The sequence below is a fragment of the Lactuca serriola genome, chromosome 6 (genome assembly GCF_051521515.1).
Source record: "Lactuca serriola cultivar US96UC23 chromosome 6, Lser_US96UC23_V15, whole genome shotgun sequence".
Classification (NCBI taxonomy): domain Eukaryota; kingdom Viridiplantae; phylum Streptophyta; class Magnoliopsida; order Asterales; family Asteraceae; genus Lactuca; species Lactuca serriola.
The window spans coordinates 186,535,617-186,559,929 of record NC_136413.1 but is presented as its reverse complement, the minus strand read 5'-3'; the positions used below and the strand labels follow the sequence as shown (position 1 = coordinate 186,559,929).

The 24,313-nt window shown below is 38.8% G+C and overlaps 1 protein-coding gene across 1 annotated transcript; it reads right to left on the bottom strand.

Annotated features, from left to right (window-relative positions):
- Nucleotides 1–361: 361 nt before the first annotated feature.
- LOC145057551 (1-aminocyclopropane-1-carboxylate oxidase 5-like) lies at nt 362–1,736 on the bottom strand. The gene is made up of 3 exons (XM_079005419.1): nt 1,554–1,736; nt 1,223–1,452; nt 362–1,108 (listed from the first exon to the last, which is right to left on the bottom strand). Exons 1-3 carry the CDS (start codon nt 1,653–1,655, stop codon nt 508–510), a joined length of 933 nt encoding a protein of 310 aa, XP_078861545.1. The 5' UTR covers nt 1,656–1,736; the 3' UTR covers nt 362–507.
- Nucleotides 1,737–24,313: the final 22,577 nt, after the last annotated feature.

Below are 24,313 nucleotides of genomic sequence, written 5' to 3'. Positions count from 1 at the left end.
ATCATGCATTTTAGTCCTCTTTTTTTTTGATCAAACGTTAGTTTTAAGTTTTTCGATAATATATAAGTTCTCTCTCTCTCTCTCTCTCTCTCTCTCTCTCTATATATATATATATATATATATATATATATATATATATATATATTATTGTAGCTGTTGGTATCAGAAGAGGATATATATGCATTGCATTACACCTAGTATCTGAGGCCAATGACTGGTTGTCCATGTTATTTACAGGCTTACAGGTTCTTTGGGTTCATGAATCTGGCAAGGTATTAAAAATAAACTACTCCCAGACCCTACCCCTATCTTGTCCACTGTCAAAACACAATGCGAATACTATAATCTGTTACACAAGGTATATTTTAGAAAAAAAATATAATAAGATCTGAATTAATCGTGAATGAAGAATTACACAAAAGAAAATGTAGAAAGTATACATTATCAAATATCAAGCAAAATATTGGACCCTGTATCTTGTCAATTGTTTAAAGAAATTTCCCTTGGTTAGACTGCTCTGACAGCTTTAAACCTTGGTTCTTTAGGGAGAAATTTTAGTTCACTGTATATGGACATGTAGTCGCCAAATACGAACCGGGGGTAATCAAGTTCTTTAATCTCGTCGTTCTCTTTTTCCAGAAGTTCAGTTGCAGGTGCAATGGTTGCATTATAGGACGGATTATAGAACGAAGCTATTGATCTCCTAGTTCTATCAGGCATAGCCTGTACCCTGTGCCAAACACTCTTGTATCTCCCATTGCTCAGAACTTCTACTTGATCACCAGTGTTGATTACAATCGAATTGGGGAGTGGTTGAACGTCAATCCATTTACCATCTTTGAGAATCTCAAGACCTTCCACCTGTTCATCTTGGAAAAGAAGGATGATCCCTCCGGCGTCTGTGTGAGCCCTCAGACCAGTCACCATCTCAGGATGAGGGCAAGGTGGATAATGGCTGACCTTGGTCCCAAAAAACGCCGTTTCGCCTTCTCCACCATTGAAAGCCTTCTTAATGTATCCCTTGGGTAGACCTAAGTTCTCATCCATTACTTCCATCATCTTTTCCGCCAGTTCCTTCAGCTGTGCTCGGTATTCCATCATGGTTTCCCTATTATTCATTATATTCACAAGTTAAACGTTAAAGTTAAGATTAAATTTAAAAATTTAGATAGTCTTTTGTGTTATTTGTGATACATGGAAAGTAGTATTAGTAGACGCTTACTTGAATCCTGGGGTCCTTGATGGCCATTCACTGTCATCCGAGAGAAGGAACACATCTTCCCAGTCGATGTTTTCCAGCTTGTCTCCACTCTTCTTTTCGACTAACTCCTTTAACCGTTTTCTGGGTGTTGAGTTGTTGAAAAAGTTTTGTTCCCTCTCTAACTTATAACACTCGGAGCTTACCTTTTTCACCCTCTCAAGAAGCTCCACAGGAATCCCATGATTCACCAACTGTAACACACAGCACAATGCAACAATCATTGCAGAAAATATATTAATAAATGTGATTTCAATTTATAATGTATATACACATGTTAAACTTAGGTGGGTACCTGAAAGAAACCCCATTCTTCACATCCATTTGCTATCTGATCCATTGTTGAAGCTCGCCCTTGGCCATTGAGCATGGAGAAGTCAATCACCGGGATCGGCATTCTTTGGAGAGAAAGTAAGGAAGGTTTGTATTGTAGTTTGAGTTTGATAATGTAAAGATGTCGTGGTAATGAATGGTTGGTTATGGTGAAGGCTATTTATAACCTGTGTTCTGTTAATCATATATGAAATATGTCAACTCTTGATATATTATAATGATTTGTAGGAGAAGGGTACGTGTTGACTGTTGAGTGTAAAGTAAGGATAATGCTTGTGGTTAGTGAGAGCATTATTAGACATTTTGCTATGCTAGCCCACATCATAAGCATTCTCTTTCTCTTTCTGGAGGGTAGTGATTGATGATAATTTAAAAAATATGAGTAAAGTTACAATCCTACCCTTAATCAACTGTTCGGACCCAATTTGTACAAAGGTGTTTTGATGGTTTGGATTCATGACTAGAGCACTTGTAAAAAGTGAACACTTTGATTACTTATAGCTGAGATGTCAACCGCAGCACCTTTATTTTCCTTAAGTACAATCTGTGTCTACTGGAATTGCAGGAGCTGTAAGTAATTAATTAAAGTACCCTCTTTCTTGTTTATGATCGAAGTATTTACCGACTTAATGTTAGTTGAGTATTCAAATCATCTTGCAAACCCCTTTTGACTTTGCTTTGTATGAACCCATGATATGGTTATGTGGTGCACATATTAAAGTGGTAAACATATACGAAGGCATAGTTTGAGGGAAAAGATAACCATAATAAATCCTTAGTCAAACCACATAAGAGAAATAAATCCTTAGTCAAACCACATAAGACTCTCTCTCTCTCTCTCTCTCTCTCTCTCTCTCTCTCTCTCTCTCTCTCTCTCTCTCTCTCTCTCTCTCTCTCTCTCTCTCTCTCTCTCTCTCTCTCTCTCTCTCTCTCTCTCTCTCTCTCCCCCAAATATTTTTGTTCTTCAGAAACAATTTCTTTTTATACAAGTATTTCGCTTAAAGTTAAAATTACAAAATCATTCTGTATATACGGTTTGATTTTTTAATTTTAAAAAGAAAACTGTAATAATTCAAAGAAATATTATAGGTTACGGTTTATGCGATTTTTTGAGTTGCTTAATTTTATAGCTTTTGAAAAAACAAAAAATCAAACCATTTTAAATGACTAATGATTTTTTTTTTTAAAAAAAACGAAAATTTAAGTATACGTTTGATTTTTTTGTGATGAAAAAACTATAAAAATTATTAGTGACAACATTAAATACAAGAAGAAAAGAGGGAATTTAGGAATGAAACAAATTATAGAACTTCTTATTACTCCAATCAACAATTTAAGAATGAAACAAATTAAAGAACTTCTTATTATAACGAAACATTACAACCCTTAGAATGAACCATTTCATTAGTTACAATCATAACTGTTAGACACGATACTTGCTATTAACTAACTATAACTGTTACTTAACTTTTTTTTTTTATTTTGGAACAAAAAATCTAATCTATTCTATTCCTATATAACACTTAAATCTCCACCTATGTCTCTCACGAGACTTGAACCCTCGACCTCAAGGAGGGAGGGCAACATCAGATACTGCTAGGCTAGAAGCCCTTTGGTATAACCACTACTTAACAGGAACCCATAATTACTTCATCAAGTCTTACTTAATATTTTAATACACTCCTTAAGCTAGACTTTTACAACATCAAACATACCTTTCAAAATTTTGAAATCTTTCATACTTTAATCATACAAACATCTTATACTCGCTAAGGAGAGCATCATCCAATGCCTACATCAAACAAACTTTCTTCTATCAATATTATAGCAAATTGAAAAAAAAAACAAACAAATTCCTGCACTTGCAAGAACAACCACCAAGATCTTTTCACTTGGTTTCAAGGCTATGCATCTTAGTCTCATATATAGTTTCTTGAAGTTAATCTCAAACATCATCTTTTACAAGAACATTTCCTTCAATGAAGATGGTAACAAGGTTGTTTTCACTAATTAACATACCTTTTATTAACTTCACGCATCATCAATCTCTCCAAAATCTTCTCACTTTGTTTCATCATACACCAATAATTGCAACAATCAACCAAAATTTGTCTTCACAAAGAACTAATGAGTTTTCATATATCTTTGTAGCTCTTCAGAGCAGCTTCAAAGTTCAAAAATCGGGCTTTTGCGACCACGTGAAAAGCTGCCATTGAAGACCCGACTAGTTGCTCAAACCAAAGAAACATCACCATGCTTCATGCTTTATTGTAAAAACATAATAAAATATGCATACACATACATTTTTTGACCATAGTACCTTCCTTTGAACTAAGAAGATATGATAGCTCATGCTTTTATTTTGACCATGTTATGTCCAAAGTAATTGTTGCAATACTTTTTTTAAATAAATAAATAAATAAATTAGTAAATAAGCCCATGATTCTTCTTTCATGATAACATATGCATGAAAGGCACATGATTTAATGAAAAATTACAGAAACCATCGTCTATGGGGTTACCCACATGCTTGTACTTTGGATTGCTTTGTATAATAAGACCACCTTTCCCTGTTGATATTTTTGACATCATCTCTCATACATACATACATATCTTGTGTTTTCTTCTATAAAGTTACTGTTAGGAAGTAATGTGGATACAACACGAGACCAAACGCATACAAGACACAATATTTATGTAGTTCGGTCAAAGTGACCTATGCCCATGGGCAGTAAGTGGGTCTTTTTTTATTTTATTTAAGAGCCCTCATACAAAATTTACAAGTACAATTCAATAGAGTTTCACATATCACTCTAAAATTTGTAACATCCTATTTTGGGTTGTTCTGTGATTCAAGGTTGTAGGCTGTAATTCGAGCATGAGAAGGTTTTGAGGTTGTAAAGAAGAACGGTTTAGACCCTTTTTAGATACGGGTAAGGTAGGTTGTGTGATAAAAGAGTTCAGTTTGTGCTTTACAGCCCAAGCATATCAATAAAGGCATTGGTGTAACGCTTGGTTCCTGATATGTATTCATTTTTATATAGCAACTTGACGAGTTAGAGGCCCCAAAATCGTTGAGTAGAGATGTGTTGGACCGCGGGTTTTGGTGACTAACTAGATGAGTTGGGAGGTCTCAACTCGATGAGTTGGCTGGGTAAAATGAAACCCTAATTCCAAATTTTTGCATCCTATTTAAACACCTTAATCCCAAGGTGTTGGCCTCATTTCCAGCCTCCACTATCCTAACCCTAAATCTCGAAACCCTAAAGCTATTTTGAGTGATTGTGAGCCATTTTGGGTGCTTTTAGTGTGTGTTGAATCCATTGGAAGAAGGAAAAGCTTAAAGACACAAAAAGGAGCTTATAGATCCAGAATCCTTGCCTCATCCATGACACTTTTCTGTTATAAAGCTTGAACCATGCCTTGTGGTTGTTTAGATCTTCTTTTAGAGTTATTTTGTTTGGTTTTGCCCAAATATGAAGGTCCTTGGGAGTTGGACGTCCCGAATGGGTTAACACTTCAGATCTAGGGTCTTGAGGGGTTTTCATGGCATAAAGGTCCCAACTTTAGACCATCATTCCAGCCTTTTGGAGTTTCTAATGGGCATGCATGTAGAGAAAGCTGGAACATTACATGATCTTTTTGTCCCTAGAGTACAGATCTATGACCTCATGGTCTATCTGTTGGATTAATGTCTGATTCCATAACTATAATTGGTAAAACTTGACCCGACTCGGCATGATCCATTTGGGTTGCATGGCATCGGGACATTTGGATAGACCGTTTTGTGAGAATAAGACATTTGTGACATATTAATATATAATAAGTTCTAATATATTAATATGAAATCAAGTTATTTAATTATTATTGATCAATAATTAATTTGGACTTAATTTAATGATTAAAAGAGACTAATTAAATATATGGGGATTGATTGTGTAAATCATTCATTTTTATATCTGTGGGCTTATGATCCAAGATTCCTCATGTTGGGTTTAATCCATGTGGTGGCCCATGGATACTCCATGGAGGTTAAAACCCACGGAGCATATGGAATGGGTAAAGTCATGGGTTACATGGTGTAACCCTAATGTGCACACTATATAAGGACCCCTTTAGCTCAAGAAATTGGCACAAGTGATACATATGTGAGGGCTAGTCAATTTGAGCTTGGAGTGTCTTCTTCTCATGGTTATTCCAAGTGTTCATGGTGTTGTGTGAACCATTTGAGGTGTCACACTCGGGGCACTAGGCACTCAAGCTTCATGAAGATAAGTTACAACTACAAGGTATGTATTATATCTAGTTTTTGTTATCCTAGTACATAAGATTGTATGCTAGATAGAGTAATACCTTGGAATATTCATATTTGCATGTATAATAGAGAAAACATATATCCAAGGTATTTAGGGTTGCATGTACACTTAGGAGTGTTAGTATGCTCAAAACCCAACACTATCTTGTAGTTTTGGTGGTTTTTGGATTAAGACTATGGCCTTTTTGGGTTAGGGTTTGAGATTAATCTCTTTAGGAAAGGTATTAATAGGTAAAGTTGGAAAGTATACCCTTCTAGAGGCATTTGTAGTCTAGATCTGGAGTATAGGAAGTAGATATGAAGAATAATGGCTTAATGCATTAAAAATGGTTAACAGACTGAGGAACTCGACGAGTTCATGGAACAACTCAATGAGTTGTATGAGAATTTCCAATTATGTTGAAAAGGAAGAACTCGATGAGTTGGATCGCGCTGTGATTCATGGAAACTCGGCGAGTTGAAAGGCAACTTGACGAGTTGAGTCAATTCAGAGCGTTGAATTTGACTTGAGTTTGACTTTGACTTTGAACAAAGTTGAGCCTTAAGGGGTTATGAGTATGAATGGGTACTTAAGGAAATCTTTTATGTTTAGGAGATTGAGTTTGGTTGATATTCGGAGCCGGGGACTGTTCAACTACTTTCCAGTGTTCGAGGTGACTTACCTTCCCTATATCAGTGGGTCGAAGGCACTAATGCCGGCTCACTTGTTGTTGTTATATTTAGATGATTGTCTTTATGATAATTGTATGGTATGCCACTATCTGTTATGATTTATGTGGTTGTATGCTATGATATTATGTGGTATTGGTAGGGGTGAAATAGACCCTGTAACCAGTTGAAATTGAACGAAGGGGTAGGGCGAGCACCCATATATGCTCGGCAGTATCCAGTTGGAAGAGACTAAAGGGGTAGGTCGAGTACCCATATATGCTCGGCAATATCCAGTTGAATTACACCGAAGGGGTAGGTCGGCACCCATATATGCCTGAACTTATGCTTTTATGTGGTATGATGGGGGAACTCACTAAGCTTTGTTCTTACTGTTAGGTCCAGTTTAGTGTTGCGTCTTTTGGGCTCGTTAGCTTGTCCAAGTTTTGTCTCCAGTATGAGCCTGTCCATCCGTGAGTTTTGTTTAGGGTTTATTATATATAGATGCTTGCATGCATTCTTAACGTAAGGTTTTGATAGAGATTTTAAAGCGTACAAGTTCTTATCTTTTGTAACCCTAGAATCCTCTACAGCGGAAGTTCTTTATCGAGCTCTGCTGAGGATTGAGTTAATCAAATCATTCGACTCATTCAAATCCATACTTGTGTTTTTATATTACTGTTTCTGTTTTATTGATTTACCTGTTACAAAGATCTAATCGATCAAAGAGTTTTTGAACTCATCAATTGGTATCAGAGCAGGAGGTTGTGTAATTCATACACATCTCTTTTGTGAAAGAAGCGATTAGGGTTATTCCGCATTAACTGATATTTATTGAGTCGTCACTCCATAATTGACGTATCTCAGCATTTATTCGTTTTTCCCTAATATTACATATTACAAGTCTGATCTTTCAAACAGGCTAAACGATCAAGCATGGACGAGTCTCAATCTAATCCTATCAACATCTCAAACAACATTGGATCAACGACAAAGATTCCTATTCTTTACACCCAGGATTACGAAGTTTGGACGCATCATTTTGAAGATTATGTTATCGGATCTGAAGATAATGGGTATCTTATTTGGGAAGCAATTGTGTTTGGACCATTTGCTCACTCAGGAACATCCAAAATCATTAAAACTCAGAAAGAGTATAATGATCTGTTAAAAGATGTAAAAGACATTGCTCAAGACGAAAAGGAAAAGTTTCAGTGTAACATTAAAGCATTGAGACTGATCTGATTCGCTCTTCAATCTGATACATTTAGGTTGGTGAGTTCCTGTAGTACCGCTAAAGAAATCTGGGATAGGTTGCGAGAGCTATATTCCACAGATGAAGATTTCGAGCATTCTATTCAGACCTTACTTTTGTCTGAGTTTGGAGAATTTAAGCAAAATTCTGATGAAACTGTTACTCAGACGTTTGATCGCTTCAATCATCTTCATAGCAAGATGATCAAACATGATATAGAAAGGAAGTTGATTGAACAGAAGGTCACCTTTTTGAATGGCCTAAGATCTGAATGGAGAGCTGTCGTGTCTACAGTTAAAGCACATGAGCAGTTCAAGTCATATTCATTGGCAAAGCTGGTGGGAATTTTGAAATCCCAAGAAAAGATTGTCATGCAAGAGAAGAATGTGGTCTCAAGTTTGGGGTCCTTGGCCCTCCTATCAAAAGGCAAGAATGCAGTGGAAGACGAAGATCTGAACCTAGAGGACTATGATCTTACGTCAGAAGATTATGCTATGATGGTGTCCAATCCCAAGAGGTTCATAAAGAAGAGGTTTCCTACCAATAAAAACAGAAATTGGCAGGGGAGTTATAGTTCTGAAAAGGGTAAGGGAGGAGCCGAAGACAGAGGAACCAAAGAAAGAGGCAAAAGTTGAAGGAGATTCTGGCGTTAGCTGCTATTACTGTGGATGAAAGAACCATTATGCCAAAGATTGTGTTCTGAAGAAAATGGCAGAGAAAGATGAGGAAAAAGATGAAGAGGCTGTCTTGATGAAAAAGCTTGAAGAGATCATGAGGAAGAAAGCTGCTACTAACCCTTCTACGAATGCTCTTATTGTACAGGGTTCGGCAGAGGATGACGAGTTCGGTGGCGTGCAGGTGTGGTCAACCGACTCAGAGGATGATGAGGTGACAAAGCCTTCACATGGAAAGGCATATGTTGCAAGAGGTGATGAAAGTAGTGGAAAGTGTTTGGTGGTGACTGATGTATCTCACGTAAGGGGATACAATACTGATGGTGGAAACGAGGACACGAAGGAGCGAGAGGACTTATGCTTCACAGCAAAACCTCTCAGTGTGCAGATCAATGAGCTTGATGAATTGATCAAGAAGGTACAATCTCTTTTTATTTCATTCAAAGTCCCACAGAAATCATATGAAAAAGAATTAAATAACTTAAATTCAAGAATTTCAAATCTGGATAGTTGTTTAACTCAAACACGTGTCACCAATTCTAACCTAACTGACCAAATAAGCAGGGTGTCATCCAAGAGTGAGGAGCGACGGATGTGGATTGAGCAGAAGTAGTCTGAGCTGATTAAGTCTAAGGATGAAAACATTTATTTACAAAGAGACAATTTGAAACTTTTAAAACAAAGAAGTGTTTTTTGTTTGATTGCTAAAAGACTTTATGCTAACATTACTCAACTGCATCTTAACTGTGAAATAGGGCAGAAAAGACATCGCATGATTTTACCCTTCCTTGAGTTTAAGGAGGATGAAATCGATGCTGAAGCATACAACTATGAAAGTGTTGTATCGTCTGATGATGTGAATCCCACTTACATGTATGGTCTGGACAAAATAAAATCTTTCATAAAGTCTAAAGACCATCAGGACATGCTGAAAAATCTTTTGGACGAAAACGATAAGCTGAAACTAAGGACCGAAACCATACAAAAATTTGACTCGTTGAGTGCCAATTTAAGTTCAGAAAATAAAATTGATGTTGAAAACGCATCTGAACTTAATGAAGATGATGATATGAGTGAAATTTCTGTAGAGGATGAAGTCGACTGTTCTGAGTTTGTCAAGAGCGAACCCAAAAACCACAAAAATCTTATTTCTGAAAATTCCATGGAGTTTGCTCAATTGTCCCAAAATAAGTCCCCGATTCTTGAAGAAAAGGCTGTTATGTACCAAAAGGTGAGAACAACACCAAATCAGGTATATAAGGTCACAGGAGTAACCGAGCATCAAATAGTTGAACTCACTGCCATAGTGAACGAAGATAATGCAGATGGCTGTGATGAATTTTTTTGGTCTGCTCCTATAGATAATGCCGACGAAACAGTTGGTCTGTCAGAGCGGACGTCCTGGAAAACCAAAGGCAGATATGTACCAGAGCCACTGAACAAGCCTGACAACTTCGACGTGCCAAGCACTAGTGGTACAACAGAAGTTCCTGTAGAAGAAGTCACTTCCACAAGCGAAACATCATCTGTGAAAAGCGAACCGGATCACAAGAAGCTGAAACAAAAGGTTAACATCCACAGACAGCCGAAACAAGTGAAAAATCAAAAGCAGCAGAGGAATCTGAGATACAAAAAGAATCTCTCAGAGCGAAAGCAGTTTTGGCAATCTCAAAACGCCCATTTCTCCTATCATAATAAAACGTCAAAGCAAGAGAAAAAGGATTTCAGGCCGCATGAGGAAAAGAACCGAAAAGACAGGTTCAGTTCAGAAAGCAAAAGCAACCGAAAGGAAAGGTTCGGTTCAGAGAGCAACGACAACCGAAAGGACAAGTTCGGTCCTGAAAGCAACAGCTACCGAAGATCCAAGTTCGGTCCCTCTGATGACCAAAAATAAAAGGGTCACTTAGAACCTCAAGTCAGAAAAGACTCCAAGTCCAAATTCTCTCGTTCTCATTCCTCTCATTCTCGATCCTCTTCTAAACCTAATTCTGTTCCTGGTCAAAATTCAAAATCATCAAAGGATTTGAAAGGAAAAGCGAAGATTTCTTCTGTCAAGAATGACCAAAAGCAGTCTAAGGCCCAAACGCCAAAACCTGAAACCAAAACGTCTGTAACTGATCCTAACAAAATCAAAGTTTTCACTATTAAGAGAAAAGATGAAACAACATTAATAAAAAGAACATATCTTGTTCATGTTTCTCTTACTATTCCTGTTCCTGTGAAAGGCTCACGTGGACCCAAGAAACTTTTTGTTCTTAAATCTGCTTAATTTACGCAGGTTATTAGTGACGAGCAGTTCGACGAAGAATGGTACATTGACAGTGGCTGCTCACGTCACATGACAGGAAGGAAGGAAGAGCTAAGGGAATTTCGATCTCTTCAGAATGGTGGGAATGTTAAGTTCGGCAACAACTCCTATGGAACGATAAAGGGTTATGGGATGATAACCAATGGAGACTTCACAATAAGAAAGGTGGCGTACGTTGAAGGGCTACAGCATAATCTCACCAGTGTATCTCAACTGGTAGGAGGTACCGGTCTCAAAGTTTCATTTGAAGATGAAGGTTCAGAAATCATAGAGAAGAAAACGAAAAGGGTGATTCTCAAATCAGAACGCAAAGGTGAAATGTTTCCTCTCAATCTCAAACCAATCAAAGGAAATCTAGCTATATGTCTTTTATCCAAAGCTCATTCTGACGAAAGCTGGTTGTGGCACCGAAGGCTCTCACATCTCAACTTCAAGGACATCAACAAGCTTGTCACAGGAGGTCATGTTAGGGGTCTCCCATTGCTCAAGTTTGATCGAGAACATTTGTGTGCTGCATGTGAAATGGGGAAGCAAAGTCGTTAAAGTCATCCATCCATAATAAACACAAAAGTTGTTGAACCAATTGAGTTGCTTAACATCGACTTATGTGGTCCATCATCAATTGAAAGCATTGGTGGTAGCAAGTATATTCTTGTTATTGTTGATGATTTCTCATGTTTTACATGGGTGTTCTTTCTGAAGCACAAATCTGAGGCTACTCTCAAGCTAAAGATGTTTATTAAGCAGGTTGAAGTGCAACTGAGAAAAGTCATTCGCAACATCAGGAGCGACAATGGACTGGAGTTCAAGAACAAAGAATTTGAAGACTTTTTGGCAGAAAAAGGAACCAGTCACAACTTCTCAGCTCCCTACACACCTCAACAGAACGGAATTGTCGAAAGACGAAACCGATCCTTGTGTGAGGCGGCCCGAACGATGCTAAGTTTCGCTTCTCTTCCTTTATATTTCTGGGCTGATGCTATTGCTGCAGCATGTTTCACGCAGAATAGGTCTTATCTCAACAAGCGCTTTTCTCTTACTCCTTATGAGATCATAAATAACAGGAATCCAAACGTAAAATTCTTCCATGTGTTCGGCTCACGATGCTTTATCTTCAACTCCAAAGAACATCGTAACAAGTTTGACGTTAAAGCTGATGAAGGAATTTTTCTGGGATACTCTCTTACTTCAAAAGCATACCGGGTTTTAAATAAGCGTTCAAGGAAGATCGAAGAAACATATTATGTGACTTTCGACGATAACTACGTCAAAAAGTTGAAGGCTACTGAAGAAACAATTGGAGAAATTTTCTCACAAACAGGCCAAGTCACTGCCTCGATTGCTAATCTGTTTGACCAGTTTGTGGAATTATTCGATGAGCCTGAGAAAGCTACTCTATCGGAAGCCAAGGCAGCAGACAACAAAGTCGACCATCTGAAGCAAATTGTCGAAGATGCCGCCAAACGAATGGGTGAAGGAGAACAAGTTCCAAACGAACCTCCTCAACAAGGCGTTTCAGTTGAGGGTGAGAATCCATCTTCATCAAAACAACCGAGCTCACATGTTGAGGGGGAGAATTCCATTCCATTTCCACCCGAAAGCTCAACAGCACCCGAAAGCTCTACATCACTCGAAAGCTCTACAGCACCCGAAAGCTCATCAACTCCCGAAAGTCCTATAGCACCAGAAAGTCCAGCTACACCTGAATGCTCAACAATCAAGGGGGAGAATTCTGATATGTTTTACGATGACGATAGCCAATCTGAATTAGAAGAAATGGTCAATGCTGAATTGGATCCATCCTATGATCCAAATTACCCTCCTCTTGTTAAATAGACCAGAGATCATCCTGTATCCCAGGTAGTGGGTAATGTCTCTGAAAAGGTCCTGACCCGATCTCAACTGAAGGCAAAGCAAACATCTCTATTCTCAAAAGTAGAGTTCTGCATGTATTACTCTTTCGTATCAAAAGTTGAACCGAAGACAGTAAATACTGCTCTTGATCACTCTGACTGGGTTCAAGCTATGCAAGATGAACTCAACGAGTTTGAAAGAAACAAGGTTTGACGCCTCATTCCAACTCCTAAAGACGCCTCAGTTGTTGGTCTCAAATGAGTATTCAGAAATAAAATGGACAAGGAAGGTAATGTGATTCGAAACAAAGCTCGTCTCGTGGTGAAAGGATACTGCCAGGAGGAAGGAATTGATTATGAGGAAACTTTTTCTCCGGTAGCGAGGCTGGAATCTGTTCGAATATTTCTGGCCTATGCTGCACACAAGAACTTCGAGGTCTACCAAATGGACGTGAAATGCGCCTTTCTGAATGGAGAACTTGAAGAAACAGTTTTCGTGGAGCAACCTATGGGTTTTGTTAATGAAAAGTACCCCAATCACTGCTATATTCTGGACAAAGCGGTTTACGGCCTAAAACAAACACCTAGGGCATCGTATGAAACGCTAACCAAGTTTTTAAAGATGTCAAAATTCAAACAAGGTTCGGTTGACCCAACCTTCTTTCGTAAGAAGGAAGGTAACCACCTTATGATTGTTCAAATCTATGTCGATGATATCATCTTTGGCTCAACGAATCCTAGCTTAACAACTGAATTCAGAAAGCTGATGGAGACTAAATTTGAAATGAGCTCAATGGGTCCGATTAACTTTTTCCTTGGTTTAAATACTAGACAAGGATCCGAAGGCATATTTATCAACCAGGAAGCATACACCAAGACTCTTCTTGCTAAATTCGGCATGAATGGAGACTCAAAGGTTAAAGTTCCAAAGGCATTCGGCACCAAGCTCACACTATCCTTGGATAAACCGGCAGTCGATATTACGTTATATCGTCAAATGATTGGTTCTTTAATGTACCTTACTGCTAGCAGGCCTGATGTAATGTTTTCTGTGTGTTACTGTGCTAGATTTCAGGCGAATCCTCATGAACCACATATGCTTACAGTGAAAAACATACTCCGGTATCTGAAACGAACTACCTCTCTCGGTTTATGGTATCCATCAAACTCAGGTTTCTTCGTTCAAGCCTACTCAGATGCAGATCTTGGAGATTGTGGTTTAGACAGGAAAAGCACCACTGGAGGCTGCCAATTCCTAGACGGGAAGTTGGTTAGCTGGCAATCAAAGAAACAGACATGTGTTTCTCTGTCTACAGCCGAAGCAGAGTACATCGCAGCTACCTCCTGTACATCTCAAGTGTTTTGGATCCAAAGCCAGCTCCGGGACTATAGACTCAATATGAAAAAGATCCCACTATATTGCGATTCAGAAAGTGCAATTAGGATCTGTCATAACCCAGTGCAACATTCCAAGACCAAGCATGTAGCACTGAGGTATCACTTTATTAAGGATCATGTGGAAGATAGGAACGTCGAAATTCACTTTGTTCGAACCACTGATCAACTGGCTGACATCTTCACCAAAGCTCTTCCTGAAGCATCTTTCAACAAAATTCTACAAGGGCTAGGAATGATGGAATCGGAGTCAGTACCAAAGACTACTTCTCAAAATTAAAAGTTGGAAGCGAAATAGACCGAACGTTCGGGTTCGGGTCTCATGTGTGCTGAAATGAACCGAACGCTCGGGTTCGGGTCTTGTTCTGGTATACCGAAATGAACCGAACGCTCGGGTTCAGTCGTATCATCTGATCTTCGCTTATCACTCAAAGGTAGTTTCTTTGGTTGTAAACCTTTTGTATTATTTTCTCAAATTCATTTCTCTTATTTTCAAATTTCTGTTCTTTTTCAAACTTATTTTTTTGAAAACCGAAATAGACCGAACACTCGGGTTCAGTTCCAAAATTTTTTTAAGCCGAAATAGACCGAACGCTCGGGTTCGGTTCCAAATTTCTTTTTGTGTGTGTCTCATTTTTTATTTTTTTTTTAAAGTTTTTCATTAAATCAAAAATTCCAAACATCTTTTTCTTATTTTCTTTTCGTGAATTCAAAAAAACTCCAAAAACATTTATTTTATTTTATTTTTATTTGTTCGATAATTTTTTTTGTTTTGTTTTGTGTCTTATCTTTTTGTGTGTTTATTTGTGGGGAAATTATTTCATTCGTTAAGTGTCCCTAGAAGCATGTTGCTGTATGTGTCCAAAGCCTCACCTGATTCTAAATAATAGCCTTACTGAGTTGGTACATACAAACCTTGTCTTCCCAATTAGGCTTTCATATTTATTCTAATCATGAGCTACCTAACTCTCTTCTCACATGGGATAAGAGTTTTCTGCTTGGTCCCCATTTTAACAACAGAGGTACTTTGGTTTCTTTACACCATCTACACTACTTTTCTCCATCTCATTCGCTTCATAAACGTAACCCTTGAGACTCTCAGAAATTACCACTGAGGTTTATGGTTACACAATTTCTGTGTTTATGATCTTAGCTTCGTGCCACTACGAACTAAGTGAAACCCAAAATTCATTACCTACTATGCATTGACGGTGAACAATCAATTTTGCTCTAGCTTTCACTAACGAATTGACGGACTTATCCATGGGGATGAAAAGTAAAATCTCTAATTTCCTTTTGAGTGATTCCTATGAAATTGTTAAATCCCATAACATTTCTTCCCTTGGAATCCAGTTTGATTTTTTTGAGATTTTACATAAACTATTTTACATTGTCACATAAATTATTTCAAACCTACTTGTTCAACAGACTACATTGGTCTCACAAGTACTTCGTTCGATTTCTGTCTTATATCAAGATCAGGAATTCTGAATTGAAGCGAAAGCCACCCAAATTAGCCTGATTAAAAGAAGACTTTCAACACTTCTCAATAAGTGGCTGATCGTTATTCAACGGGAAACCATACAAACACTTTAAAGTCTCTCTTGACTTTGAAGGAAGAGATTCGTGCCCGGGATCCATTGTTTCGTGTATTTATTGACATCACAAAATCCCTCATATGTGTTGCTTTATTTCTTTTTCTTTTACACACTAAGCACAAAAATCTTTTTGATTTTCCAAAATTCTGGTTTCATTAGTTACAAGGCATATTTTTTAATGGGATGTGAAGTTATAAAAGAGTTGTGGTTAATATTGATCCACGTGGTTAATTTTGCTTTAAGATGCAGTTAACTCTAAAAGGATAAGATGCTGACTCAGGAGGGAGTCCAATCATTTTGATTTTCAAACAGCGCTTGAAGGCCAGGCGTGTGAAGTGGAACCGTTTCGTTTAAAAACGGCGCCTGATGGGAAGGCGTGTGAATCGGGACTGACACTCTCTCTCATGCGTAATCATCGGTGATACCAACTGTCACGCATCCATCACTTCCGAAAAACCCTTCGTATTTCCCTCAAAGATTTGGGACAGATTCTTCTCTCTCCTCTACCCACAGTATAAAAGGTAACTTCAATCATTGTTTACCTCTTTACTGCACCCATATTTCAGAGAGCAAGAAAACCTTTAAGCATTCTACTGTTCATCATCTCTCCCATCTTCTTCACAACAATAGCGGATTCATCATCAGTTCATGCCACCTCTCACATCTTGCCGATTCGTCCCCAACAGAGTTTGATCATCGATCTTACTCCTCAGGTCTATGATGCTTTCATGTTCCCGATAATCGAATGCCTCAAGTACTCGCCGATTGCTCCTGCTCTCACCAAAGTTGAAGCAGTTCCTATGGAGTTCTTATCTTAGATTTTCGCCACTGCTCATTACGACAAGGCAGTCGACATGATCTTCTTCGACGTGCTTGATCACAAGGCATCAGTCTCCAAGCAACGTTTCTGCTCAATTTTAGGGTTTGAACCTGATTCAACTAGGGTTAACCCTGAATCGATTCCGGTGGGTCACATGTTCTCTATGTTCTACAACATGGGGTATACTGAGGTGCTGACAACGGTCATGAAGTTCAAGAAATCGTGTCTGCCTCCTCGTGGAACAGGTTGTTTACAGTGCTGTTCAAGGGGCTGTCTGAACGCAGTGCTGGATCAGACGGAGCAAGTCGTCTGTTCATCTCAATTCTCTACGGGATCTACAATGGTATCAACTTGGACTACGGGTCGGTCCTATGGCAACAACTCATTCAGAGTCTGTCTTCTACATCTCGGCATTCCGAGATTTCCTATGCTCGATTTTGGACTCTCATTACAAAATGGGTGATGGACAAGTACCACGTCCCCATTGTTGCTGGTTCTCCAATGTCTTCGATTGTTACTTTTCATACCACGAAGATCATTGTCTCCGATGCCTCAAAATTTCAATTCATTGGCTCATTCCCTGAGTCGATGTATGGAGACGTTCCTGCCGACAGCCGGATCATTAAAACATACAAGGAGTTTCGTCGCTCTGGTCCGAGAGAGCTCACTCCTGAGATGATCAAGTCCATCCATGAAGCTGACAAGCCTGCGCCAAGGGGAAAGAAGGCTGACAAAGGCAAAGACAAGCAGGTTAGCAAGGGAGCGAAAGGCCCATCTCCCAAGAAACGAAAAACCACCAAGGCTATCCAATCCCCTCCGCTGAAGAAGAGAAAAACCCAACCAAGGCGAAAGCTGATAATCGCTTCCTCCTCAAGCGAATCTGAGGAAGAGAGTTCAGAATCTGAAGCATCTCCTCGTGGTAACACTCCACCACGATCGCCTACCCCAAAAGTTCATTTTTCCACTTCTCCAATCTCTTCTCCACCAGTTACCATTCCTATTTCCATTCCCCCCTTAACCCCCACCACTCAAATACCATTTACCTCCATCCCAGTACCCCCTCCCATTTTTACCGAAGCAACCACCACCACTGCAGAAGTAAGAACCAACGTATCTGATACGGGGGTTCCTACTGACGCAAACGAACCCACACCAACTACCGAACATACAACCCAACCCGAACCTACCTTCACTACCGAGCCTCCACCCACTCCACCCCCATCATCTCCTGCTCAGGCAACAGAGAGCGAAGAACCATTCCTCGGTGGGGAGGACATGACCTTCAATTCGGTCTATTATAGTTCGTATCAAGTTCAGAGTGATGACGATGATGATGCTCCAGTCACAAAGAAGCATCTCAAGGAGCTTCACGAAAAGATAGATTCACTCATCGCCTCCTCTTCTACATCCCAGTCTACCATCTCTGAAGCTGCAATTCAGAATATTGTTGATGCTTTTTCCAAAGCTCATCAAGTCTCTCTTGACTCAACCACTGCAACCATTGATGCCTCAACCAAAGCCTGTGAGACAGTGACCGAAAAAGTCGATAAACTATTCACTGATGCTTCTTCTTTGTTACAGTCATTATAGAGAACTGTAGAAGCCACCAAAACGAAGCTGGAACCCATTGTCAACCAGCTGGCTACCTCAGTTGCATCAGAACTGAAGTCTTTTGCTTCTCTTCGTCAAACTCTCTCAGACGACAACTCAACATTTAAGGCGACGATTGAGGAACGATTGACTAAGCTCCATGAGGACCTTGCTTCTGAAAACTCACTCATGGACGCTCTTGCCAGAAAGACCACCGCTCTGAAGGTCAAGAGTCTTCAACTCTCCAATTCTCAAAAGGATATTGAGTCTCTTCGATCTGAAAGAGAGGTGATTTCATTGTGTGTTTCGGATGTCCACGCGTCCATTTCAAACATCCTGGAAGCACATGACCCGATACTCAACTATTCTGTGAGGCGAGATCTTGCAGAAAAACTTGCTCTTGCCCTCTCTCTCCTGAGCAAGATTGAAGGGCTTCTTGATTTCGTGTCCATTCCGAAACAAGGGGGAGAAAAAGAAAATGTGTCTCAACCGCCTCCTACTTCAACAGCAACACACACAACCGAACCTCCTCCTATAGGCCAAGCCTCAGGTTCGGGTGTCAAAGACAAGGGCAAGAAAATTGCCGAGGAGAGTGATGATGACAAAGAGACCATTGCCGACCTTCTGAAGAAGCAAGGTCGTGATAAAGATGCTGACATCATCGCTCGTGTAGCTAGAGAGGCTGAAGAAGCCAAAAGAAGACAGAAAGAAGCTCACGACCTTCTCGAGAGCAGGAAAACTCTTTTTCCTCCTTGGACTCTTGAGAAGTTGCTGAAAGAAGCAATCGATACTCCAAGCATCTTGTGGCTAGAACCGGTGATCTCTCTAGATCGTTCTAATACTATCGATTCTCAGTTCGACATGCCACTGACCCGAAAGGCGTTCGTTTTCCATGCCTTTGATGACATTGCTGAGTTCCCCCATCCTCATCCAAAGGTTGATCGGGACTTAGTCGATTTCTATCTAAGGGCCACTCAACCACAATATCAGACATGGAGCGCTCAGAAGATTATCAATGTTCGGGTTCTAAAGCCGTATAGGGAAGGAAACTTCACCAACATTCGGTTTAAGGTGCTGAGAGGATCTGCCAAGTCCGAACATGCCATCTCGCTTGCTGATCTTCCCAACTTGAATCCACACGACTGGATCATCTTGCACAACATCCTTCTTACAAATGAAGCAGAATATGGTCTGATCATTGACCACTTCAAGAGCATGCTTGTCTGCTATATCATGGAAGTTGCCAAGTTGGATCAGGAGATAGCGAGCGTATTCAAGAAAAAGCCTACCATATTTCATGTTGGCTCTGCCAGTGATCTCAACATGATGCAGATGGGGAAGATAGACCCGAAGAGAAATTCCATTATGTTTACCAGAAACGAAGGCCAAAAATGCCTGTTCGCTTTGGCAGACAAACATCTCTATACCACTGCATGTCTGGAACATGTCTTAGGGATCATTCATCGGTGCAAGAAGAATTTGGAGGATGACAAGAAGTACTTTGATGATATGATTCAATGGTACATTCGCTTCAGACAGACAATCCTCACCCTTATCCCACGTCTGTTTGATACAACCAAGAAGGTTCCAGCAGCTGGTCCAAGCAAGAAGAAATGATAGTCTCGCTCCAAATTGACGCAAAGGGGGAGATTGTTAGGTCCAGTTTAGTGTTGCGTCTTTTGGGCTCGTTAGCTAGTCCAATTTTGTCTCCGGTATGGGCCTGTCCATCCGTGAGTTTTGTTTAGGGTTTACTATATATAGATGCTTGCATGCATTCTTAACGTAAGGTTTTGATAGAGATTTTAAAGCGTACAAGTTCTTATCTTTTGTAACCCTAGAATCCTCTACAGCGGAAGTTCTTTATCGAGCTCTGCTGAGGATTGAGTTAATCAAATCATTCGACTCATTCAGATCCATACTTGTGTTTTTATATTACTGTTTCTGTTTTATTGATTTACCTGTTACAAAGATCTAATTGATCAAAGAGTTTTTGAACTCATCACTTATAGTTTTTAGTTTGTGTTTCAGGTACTTCTTCTTCAAAAGGAAAGGATCCGACATGATCGCAACACATCACACTATAATTTTCCGCATTATGAGATCTTTGGGAGTTGTACTCTGATATTACTTTTCTATGACAAGTTTTTGGTTAGTTGACATACTAGTTTTGATTATGATATGGGTTGGCTCTATTGATGATTCAGACTACTGGTTTTATAATTACTTGTTTAAAAATGGAATTTTTGGCTCTAAATTTTGGGATTTTATAGTTGGCTTGGTCCTTTGTGAATTTTGGGTTTCGACTGCAAAGTATTAAGGATATGGTGAGTTGTTTGGGGCGTAGGCTTTCTCGCCACCTTTTAGTGGATATAAGGTTTGTTGGAAACAGACTTAATTCGAGGAAGTTATGGCAGTTTGAAATAACTGGAAGAAATGGTCTTTAGTTGAAAAGGATGGCAATTTGGTCCTGGGCTTGCAAGGAGGGAAAAGGGTGTGTTGGCCACGTATGCCCGACATAAGCTGGTGTACGCCCAACTTAATTGGCAGAAGTGCCAAACCCTAATTTGTAGGGGTTGGACACTATATAAACACATTTATGGCTCTTATGACCTTCATATCTCAGCCTCCACTGACATTGAGACTTATTTTTTAAACCCTAGCCCTCCTAAGAGTGTTGTGAGCTTAGTTTTGTGATTTTGGTGTCTTTTGGTGCATATTCTTGAAGAAGGTGGTTGGTGCAAGTTTGGAGTTCAAAGGAAGGCTTGTAGATCCAGACTCTCTACTCCATTTCTAGCTCATTTGAGGTATAAGGATCCAAAGTTGCTCTTTAGAAGTTTAGATATGCAGTTATGAAGGATTTTTCCTCTTTTTGTATTTCATGGATGAGATCTAGTGGTTGTTACCACTTCAAGAGCTTTCAGTTGCCACTCTTGGCATTTTTGTGGTTCAAGAACCTTAAAGTTGGCATTTTTAGGGTTAAGAGTCATCCATGCATGAGTTAAGGTGCTTAATATGAGTCTTAATGGTTATTTTTGGAAGTTGGGTCCCAATAAGGCATGCAAACTGATAAATTTGCCAACTTGATCAGTTAAGGGCTTGTCATGAAGCTTCCCTGAGGGTTAAATGTAAAGGACTGAAGTAATTAAGTCAAAAATTAAGTTTTTGGATCTAAGTAGTACGCCCGCGTAAAGCTCAGTACGCCCCACATATTGACCGAGTTCCCCATTCAAGATTTTCTTGTACGATGAGCGTACCAAAGGAGTACGCCCTGTGTAGGCTTGCTGTGGGCTTTTTGGGCTAGTTATCATTTTGGGACTTAAGTGTTTGAAGTCTTGGTTTTGGGCTTACTGTATTGGGGATTTTGGTCAGAGGAATATAAGAGTCTTGGACCCTTTTGTTAGGCTTGCGACATTGGGCCTAAATTTAGGGTTGGGCTTTGGTGGGCCCATTTGGTATTGGGCCTTAGTGAGCCCAATGGGCTTGAGCAATTTGTGGGTCGAATTAGTGTGACATCTTTAGACTTAATGTTTAGACTTATTATTTGATCCTAATTAAGTTTAATTGTGGGTTTGGCTCAGTTTTTGGGGCCGGTGTGCAGCAGCAGCAATTGTAGGATCTGCTTATCATCTATGGTGAGTCTTCTAACTATACTTACATGGGTGGTAATTTATGTGTGACCGGAGGGTCTTATTCTTGTTATTGACCAGAGGGCCTTATTCGTGTTATTGACCGAAGGCTCTTATTCTTATTATTGACCGGAGGGTCTTATTTGCTTATACTAAGATATGTGTTATTATACATTCTGTCTTGTAACTTATGTTGTTATATTATTCTGTGTATATATTGAGTTATGACCAGAAGGTCTATACCGAGACGTGAGATCAGAGGGCCTTCATTGAGACACATGACCAGAGGGTTCTTATCAAGATTTAGCCATGAGATGCTAATTATTTGTATATGTGTTATTTTGGGGAACTCACTAAGCTTCGTGTTTATAGTGTTGATTTAATTGTGTTTCATATACTTTTGTAGATTTCGGGAAGGCGGAGGCATTATTGTACACATTTGCCGGCTTCAGATGTCTTGTGGATTTTGGGATACTCTGATATTGTTCTGATAATAATTTAAAATTTTTGTGATGACTTGGATCTATGAATAATGTTTGGCGAATAAAAAATGAAAATTTTGTTTGAAATTTTGAGGTGTTACAGAATTCAGGATCATACCTAAAATCCTAATGTGCAAAGCTCATTAATCCATAGGCCCATTAATGTGTCAACTAATCAAAATCCACCATATAGTAGTTTCTATAACTTTCATCCTTTAGATACATTTCATGAGCATCAATTTCACACACAATGGAGCATCATGAGCCATTAAACCGACTCGAATCTTCTATACATAATATCTATAGGAAATATTAGAGTTTTTGTCTTACAATGCATAATTCTAAACAAATTAAAACCTTCTACTTCCCAAAAACAATTACAATTTTACAATAAAATCTTTACATACAAATAATGAACAACAAGGAATACAATAATAACATCATACTATCTAAGTCTTCCTTGTGCCATTGTCTTCTATTCTGGTACAAAGGATCCAACAACCTGAAGTTGTAAAACATCAACAACTCTACAGTATCAAACACAACGTGTTTGGTGAGTTATCCTTTTATCTTTTCTTATCTTTCTTTCTTTATCTTTCTCATATTCTATCATCTTACTCTTTCTCTAATAGAATACATCACTACTCTTCTCATTCATCTATCTTTTCCTTTATCATATACTCTGTTTCTCATACTCTTTTCTTAACCTCTTAACATGCTCATCTCATACTCTATATACACCCTATCTATGCATTTGTCTCTATCTCTTCTCTTAGCCTCTTAACATGCTCTTCCCATACACTTCTCTAAGGGAACCACATCCACTTTCATTATTGGGCATGCTCACACAACCTTATTCCTCTCTCTTATGATCCCTCATGGATCCTTAATCTTTATTCTTACTCTTGAATCCCTTATGGATTCCTTACTCTTAGTTCTTTCAAATAACTCTCTTATCTTACTCCTCTCAAGAAACCTTTCTATATCTTTTCTAACCATACACATTCGTCGTGCCAAGACACCCATTTTGATGAGTTTTATAGATAGCAAATATGTACAATGCGGACAACAATTAACAATTAATAAGGTACATGCGTCCTATAAAATATATATGTCATACACCTTGATAGAAACATACAATGAACAACTAAACTAGGCTAACCCAACTGTAATTCGAAAATTACAATGTTTAGGTTACATACCTTTTGATTTGTTATAGCTAACAAATCAAACCAGCCCTTGTAGTTGTGAAACTTGGAAAGACTAGCACCAAAGAGATGGTGCCTCTAATGGTTTGTACCCAAACCCTAGAAACAAGATCAAAAGAGGATAGAGGTGAGTGGAGTGAATTTTCGATTATATGAGTTTTAGAAAACTTGGCCGAATATATGAAGCCTTAAGGAGCTATTTATATGCCAATAAGGTATCCTTAGATAACCCTAATTTGAATATAATAATAATATCTCAAATTAGGAAGGTATCTAATCCCTTTACTTATCCTCCAAGGATTCCTAGAAACCTTTGAACTCTTCCACAAAACCGTCCCCTTGTAGGAGGTTCTGGAAGCTGTCCGTTGTTCAACTTTTGAGCAATTTCACCTTTAGTCCCAACGCTTCCAAAGAACTATAATTGACATTAAATTAATTTTAAGTAATTTATGATTAATTCCAAAATTAAAAATTACTATTTGCAATTAATGCATTAATCATATAATATATTAATAAGTTATCCTCTCTCTCTAAATGTAAGTCTTCTTAATTGCTAGTTCTGAGGGCAACCCTTTGCTTCATTTCAAGAATATACCAATTAAGCTATTATGTTAGATACCTTAAATCAATATTCTCCCACTTGGATAAGTCTGTAACTATAATTGCAAGTATTAACCTTGAAGTAAACAACAAAGTGTGCTTTCCAAAGCCACTGCCAAACCCTGATTCATATCAGCCATCAATCCTAAGATAAGTGATCAACTATTCCTTCATTCTACAAGATATACCATGGACACGAGAAATTGATCAGATTCAATCTCATTGTCCAAGATTATGTTTCTCGATCTCCATATTTGTAAAGACTTTATTGGAGTTCAATTGAACAGATCAATTAATCCTGGTTGGACCCAACACTATATAGTGAACATGAAATCATCGAGGGACCTAAA

Bases quoted from the DNA above. Each gene is read 5' to 3' on its own strand.
- LOC145057551 (XM_079005419.1), bottom strand. From the start codon at position 1,655: ATGCCGATCCCGGTGATTGACTTCTCCATGCTCAATGGCCAAGGGCGA. The intron at 1,453-1,553 runs GTACCCACCTAA...TGTGTGTTACAG, and splicing joins AAGAATGGGGTTTCTTTCAG to TTGGTGAATCATGGGATTCC. The intron at 1,109-1,222 runs GTAAGCGTCTAC...AATGAATAATAG, and splicing joins TCAAGGACCCCAGGATTCAA to GGAAACCATGATGGAATACC.